A 6,900-nucleotide genomic window follows, 5' to 3' on the forward strand; every position below is an offset into this window, starting at 1 on the left:
CTACACATGTCATAAAGCAGGCATTAGTCTCTGGAAATGTGCCTGGAGCTTAAGAGGAGGAACATTTAGCTCTATTTACACGTTATGTTATCATTAGCCGCAATACGAATGTGTGTGTGCTAGTGCCTGAGAACAGAGTGAAAAGCGTGTGCAAGTCTCCAAGCCTCTGTCAATGATGGACTCAAATTAGACTGCATAATACCGTCTGAATGAAAAGGCCATACAAACATTTCCCCACTGTGCACTTCATAATGACCCTTGCAAGAAAAAAAAAGGAATTTGAGAGCTATAGAGGCCAACAGAATGTTACTCAAACTCATCTGCACCCTTTATATAATCATCCAATATCAGGCCGCTCCAAACACGGCCCTAAGTGGACCACAATACTGAAAGGACAAGCTGGCACAGACAAAATCACAGGAAAATACAGCACCATAAAAGGTGGACTGAGGAAAACTATGACCAAACCCTGTGTCTAAGACAGACCAACCGTGCTACAGAGGGCTTACCAAGTCATACAGAGAAATAATCCACTAAGAGTTTGCAAGACTTCGAAAAACATCACAACCCTCGGACATAGGCTACACTACCAACTTAAATATGATGTATTTGAATGGCATTTCTCCCTAAGGTCAGTTGGGTAACACAAGCCTTTTTGAAGGCTAATTTCAGCTGTTTTAACCTTCAATAGAACAGATAAAACATTATATAAATACACAAGAGGGTAAAGTGTTCCTTTCAAAATATGTGTAGCATGCCAGAATATTATGACTTTTCATAGAGTCAAGTAAACAAAGGAATTTGCAGCAGACAGAGGAAAAAACACACACAGAGATGCATACACAGTGCACAAACACACTGCAGGCACTGGACCAAAACGAAGGTAGGCTAAGTAAAAGAACAACAACATGATTCCAGAAGAAGCTGCAGGGGGGGAAAATATGCCCTTCATATTTCTTAGAAGCATAGTTCTGCTCTTTTCATCAGAGACAAAGTCAGGAACAGTAAATTCAGCTGCACAGCCTGCACTACAACCTGAGGTAACAACATGTCAAACAGTACACAAATAAATACATGATTTTGCACACACATGCCCACTCAAGCCAAAGGCCTTATGAATTCTCATCCAAGAGTGATATATCAGTTTTATCCTTAATCGAACTCAGCCCAACACACCAGCATGAAGGTCTCATAAAATTAAAAACTATGCAAAAACACATTGACTTGCTTTGCTCACAAGTTATACATTTCAACAATTAAAAAGTAAAAAAATATATACTTTGCTGTGTTTTTATATATATATACACATCTGCAAGAACTTACATCATAACTCGCCATAAACAAACAATTCAAAGACATTTAAATATCCAAAATAGAGAATAGAACACATCACTCACCACTCTTGGTTTGGCCTTCAGAGGGACAGTGGAAAGTTCCTCACTGGACTTCCTCTCCAGTTTTGGCTCAGTGGTGGGATCTAAAGGTGTGGAAGTAGTGCCCTCCAGAATAACCCCACCGGTGGCTGCTGAGGTCTCCGCGGGGGACTCTGGAGAGTTCAGGGCCAAGATATATTGCTCAGTGACGTCCTCTAAAGATGGGGTGTCCTCCCCCGGGACCATTTTGTTGGGTGGTAAAGACTCCTGGCTAGACCTCTGGAGATCCTGGGATACGTGGGCATGTGCAGGAATGATAGGCACAAATGTGGCAGGTTCACTGGCATGACGCACATGTTTGGGTCTGACCTTTGAGGTTGGAAGCTGGGGGAGGATGGATGTTGAGGACTGCTCTTCTCCTTGTTCATCTAATTGATCCCCGTCATCACAAGACACCTGATGGGTAAAGCGATTTGTGCGTTTTTTTGGGCTTCTGCGAGTGATGCGAGGAGACAAAACCTGAGCTAGCTTAGGATCAAAAGGAAAGGAGGTCTCCCCTGCTGCTTTTGTTTCTCCATTATGACCAAGGTGGGAGGGCAAAACATGCTCAGACTGAGAACGAGACCTTCTGGTTGGACAAAAAAGTTGTCGTTGTTCCATGTTCAGTGCCCATAGCTCATCTCTTTGCTCAGATAAGATGGGCTCACTGCTAGAAGGTGGTATGGATTGTTCTTGTTCACTAATTGGCTCGCTGGGATGCTTTTGAAATTCTAGGACTGTATCTGCCAATTCTCCACGTCTACTGGGGTCACTAAAGCTCTTTTTCTTCACAGCCTTGCCATTTGCTTTCTCATCAATAAGATTGTCCATTGCACCAGGTTCACAAACAATGTTCTGAATCACAGTACTGTAATCTTTCAGGCTGTCACTACACACGGAAAGGTCACTGGCGGCACTGCCTGTATATTCAGAAAGGTCTGCGGCAGAGGACTCCACACCACCCACCTTGGAGTTTAGAGAGAGTGAACCGAGCAGGTTGCTGTCCATGGAGAAGCTCTTTCCGCCATCCTCTGCAACTGAACAACGTCTTTGAGGCATGGGATCACTCAAGGAGCGGTATGCAGACTCACCGTTCGACTCTCCGTTACTGCCATTGCTGGACTCTGAACCATTGTTTCCAGCTGATGAAAATTTTCTTCGCCTGCGAATAGCACTAGGAGTAGACGGAGCCTCTAAGGCACCCTGGTTTACATTTTTACAGCTGCTAATGTCTCCTCCTGTGGCTACTCCCTCATGCTCTGTCCTAACAGACGGAACCTGAGATGAAAGAGATTCCTCTGGTGTTGGATCAGGCGACTGCTCTTCGTACAACCCTGACTGATTCCAAATGTTGAGAGTCTGACCCAGCAAGTCTTTACTGCAGGGCAGCCCCCCATATGAGCCAACCTCTGGCTCTGTGACAATTCCTTCATCTGTCAGGCTAGATTCATGACCAGAGAGTTCATCCAATGACTTATCACAGAACATGTTCTCCTCTGAATTTCCCTCCTGTAAACATTTTTCACTTTTTCCATCAGCCTCCCCTTCCTTACACCCAGTAAAAACAGGGTGTTCAAGTCTCTTCACCTCCTGGTTTTCCTTATTTTCTTTTACAGTGTCTATTTTAGTGTCACTGCTTTTTGTCTTGAAATGGTCTTCTTCCTCATCATCATCATCATCATCATCCTTACTTTCACTCATTTGACAAATGTCTCTTATCACCTGTCTGGCTTCCTGTACATAGCGGTCTTGTAGAGGGGTTGGCATTGGTTCGTCGTAACCATAGGTACTTCTGCAGTCATCACTCTCCACCTCCCTGTCAGCAATCACCACCTGCTCACCACTGCCTTCAGAGTCTAGCCGTTGCTCAGAAGAACTCCTCAAACTTGGCCCGCCACAATATTGCTGTCCTAATGGCTTCTCAGAGTAAGTGAATGACTTTGCCCTCCTCAAAGTAGCAGTGAGATCCTTCAGTGAAGGGCGTCCATGGTGCGCCCGATTTGTCCTGGAGCCCATTCTGTACACAGATGCACCTTGATCAGAGTTCAGAGTGTCCTCATCATCTTGTCCTTTTTTTTTCATTCTTAACTCAGACAGATCAGTCTTAAGGTAGCTAAGAAGCGACAGAGTTTCTGAGGCAATGTCAGGGTTGGACATAGAGATCCTGTTCCTGTCTTTCTCATTATTTAAGGAGTGGCAGAATACTCTGTTTTCTGAACTGCCTGTTTTACAGTCTGCTGGGATCAGGCTGGGCACAAGCTTTGGGCGAACTCGAACTGGGGCACGGGTAAAGTTATCTCCATGTCCAAAACTAGGCGAGCGGTACATGGTGGCATTGCCATGGTATGTTTTACTCAGAACCGCTAATGATGCCCTGCTGAAGCTGTGGATGTTGGCTGGCTTATCCTCTTCTTTTAATGTCTCTGTGCTAGAATACCTGCTACTATTTTTTGACCCCAACGGACTGGATATAAATGAGGGTATGGTGACTTTTGAAACCCGTGACACCTGAGCAACAGGGCTAGTTCCGACTGACCCCTCAAAATTTCTATATTGGTGTCTAAAACTGTCCTTAGTCATATGAGACCGTTGAGATGGATTGTCTCGTGCCCATGACATGCCCGCATAACAACCTCTAGAACGGAAACCCTCAATCCTGCGGCCCACCGTCTGAGAATCACACGGCTCCATCATTACAGGCTGGTTGTCGCTGTCATCTGACTCCTCATTGTCCCTGTTGCAACTGCTTTTCTTCTTTTTCCGTAGCGAGCGCCGTCTTACGTCCCTGTTGTGTTGAGTTAGTGCTGCAGGGCTGTCCTCCTCACTTCCTGAGGACCTTCCTCTCAATTTAGCCCTAGTGCCATGCTTGTTTTGAGGGAAGTTACCGACTGTCCATCCACTTAACTCCTCGTCTTCTTCTCCAGAGCTCAGTCTTCCCCGAGCACCGGCTAGTTCTACGGAGGGCCCTGTCTGTGGTTGGGAGGAGTTATGCGTGGAATGCGAGCTATCCGGTGGCTGTGGCTGCTCTGCCCTCTGTCTCTGCTCCTGCAGCTGCCAACGCTGAGACCTGAGGGGCAAAGCAGTCGTTCTACTGTGTGGTGGGGGAGCAGGTGTAGAATCACAATTCAAAAACTCACAAGAATTGCTTTTAGCACTTAAATTATGGAAGTCAGGGATTGAATAGTCCACATACAATGCACTGTTGTCATGATGAGAGCTGTTTGTGTCTTGCCAGGCTCCCCTTGGCTGGTGGGGGAACTGTTTGTCACTTTTGTCTGGAGTTGAAATGCCCTCTTTAGCATCGAAATGCTGGACAGATTTCAAGTCATCAGCATCTGAAGTTGACCTATGTTGTTTTCTGCGTCCATCGCCAAATAGTTCTCTAATCTTAGTAACGCTTGGCCAGTTTGCATCAACATGAATAGTCTCTCCATAGGAAGGGTGATAGCCACGACGAGATTTGCATGTTGGGCTCCCTAAGACAAAAACATTGTGTTTTTAACTCACAGTATGATAGTTTAAATGCATTTATATGTATTCATCAAGCAGTCATTCAAATGTAGAAAATCACTGGCAATCTGTCATGTAACAGTCAATGATCTACAGTACACAACACCAAGTTTTAAGTACAAACCAGATCAGTACTTAAGTTTGAGCAGATGTGTTATATTAAGTGTCTTTGTTTATCCCCTAATAGGCAAAATAAGAACCAAGGATTTTAAAACAATGTATCTTACCTGTATTTGTGCCACCCACAGTCGTCCTGAGCCTGTGTTTATCTCCTCTGTCCGAAACCGATTCTGACACAGACTCCTGAGCAGAGCAACATTTGTTACTGTCTTTGAGTTTCTCTTTCACAGACTCCGAAAACTCATTGGATAAGCAGCCACTCTCGATCAAAGACGAATCGTCGGCACTTATTGTGTTTTTAACGTTTCCAGTGTTGACTAATGAGCTCTGTGTCCCGGCTGTGCTCAAACCGAACTTCTCAGAGAGCTCACGAACCGATGGAGATATTCCATGAGACGCTTTCTTGAGGTCTGCGGTTGAGAGGCTGGCCGCTGAGATTTTGGAAACTTTTCTGGATACAGAAACAGCGTGCGTCGCTTGTGATGGCTGCGCGCTGTGCTCTACGGCGTCTGGGGGAAGGGCACCGCACCTATCCAAGTCCTCTCCAAATGATCTGCGCTTCTTTGCGCTCCAGCTATCCAACTTTTTGAAAGAGACGCTTCTACATACAGGCGCTTTTCTCTCGCTTTCTCTTTCAGCCATTGCGATGCCTGTCCTCCCACTTGTCCTTGCTTTCTCTCAGTTCATTGATAAATAGTCCGCACTTTTCTTTCCCTTCTTTATCCGTGGTTGCCTTTACCCCCCTGAAAACAACTCACAATGCCCCCATTAACCACAAAAGTTGCTTGGCAGTGTTTTCCGGAGAGGACAAAAAAAAAACTTCAGGAACAACAGATGAGATTGTTTACGAAAACAGAGTTATATCCCAAGACCTTTGCGCATGTTTGCCTCCCTTGGTGTCCATACATGCATTTAGAAAGAGCTCAAAGTTTGAACAAAAAATTCCCAAGTGTTTCAGCCCAACAAACACTAGAGAAACGCTTGAATAATGTACTTTTTCCAAAGTAAATCCCATTTCCTTGGCCGACTGTCTTTCTTCATACGCATCCTTTATTTTAAGCTTGACTAAGTGCGCTCAGCCTTTTTTAGGCACAATTAAGGGTTTCCGTGACTTGTGGCTTTTAACATGCAGATAGTTGCTTGGATTGGGGGCGGGACTAAAACATGAGGTCGGGGTTAGAGAGAGAGAGACCCCTGGGGAAAATGAGGGGGGATCCAGCTTTTCCTCTTTCTGATGTGAGAGAGAAGATAATGCTGACATTAGGCTTCAGTTCGTAAATGCACAGTGGGAAACTGTTGAACAAATAATCATCTTCAGTTTCTTTGCTCAGCTTTGGGGAGGCTGAGACAGATAAATCTAGTTATTGGCTTTTTAACCAAAAGCTCTGTTTGTATGCAGAACTAGCTTTACAGTAAAAACTTTTGCAGTCCTTTGTTTCGAAGGGTTCTTTTCTCTCTCCCTCTCTCTTTCTTTTTCGTCTATCTTGCCTTTTATTTGCACGACTAGAGTGCACTCTAGTGGCCATATTCTTGTTTACACAATTACCGAATGAATGTCATTGCTTAAAGGGATAGTTTTAGCCTGGGAAAACCCAGACCACTTCCGGCAAATTTAGATTTGCTCTGCAAGTGGGTCTGGCAAAGAGCCCATTGAAACCCATTTCCAATCCGTCGAAATCGCGGCACCAATCAGAAACGTTTTACACGATGACGACAGAGCAGAGACGGTGACGCAGATTTTGTACATTACAGAGATGGATGCCGCCGTGGAACATCACAACATCACTCGTTCGAATCAGCTATCGCGTCTGTTTCAAGCGATTTAAAATGGTCATTTTCGTTAACACAAACAGAGAAT

At 44.9% G+C, this 6,900-nt stretch overlaps 2 protein-coding genes across 3 annotated transcripts in view; both read right to left on the reverse strand.

Annotated features, from left to right (window-relative positions):
- arhgef17 (Rho guanine nucleotide exchange factor (GEF) 17) overlaps positions 1-6,161 on the reverse strand; it is an 84,493-nt gene extending 78,332 nt beyond the window's left edge. For both annotated transcript variants that reach the window (XM_079621302.1, XM_079621301.1), the window contains exons 1-2: positions 5,150-6,161; positions 1,398-4,888 (exon numbers count right to left, since the gene is read on the reverse strand). In XM_079621302.1, coding sequence (XP_079477428.1) covers positions 1,398-4,888; positions 5,150-5,684 — 4,026 coding nt within the window. In that variant the 5' untranslated portion in view covers positions 5,685-6,161. The remainder of the gene's footprint in view (positions 1-1,397; positions 4,889-5,149) is intronic.
- relt (RELT TNF receptor) overlaps positions 1-6,900 on the reverse strand; it is a 470,714-nt gene that overhangs the window by 110,970 nt on the left and 352,844 nt on the right. The window lies entirely within an intron of this gene.

Source organism: Phoxinus phoxinus (genome assembly GCF_949152265.1).
Source record: "Phoxinus phoxinus genome assembly, chromosome: 8".
Classification (NCBI taxonomy): domain Eukaryota; kingdom Metazoa; phylum Chordata; class Actinopteri; order Cypriniformes; family Leuciscidae; genus Phoxinus; species Phoxinus phoxinus.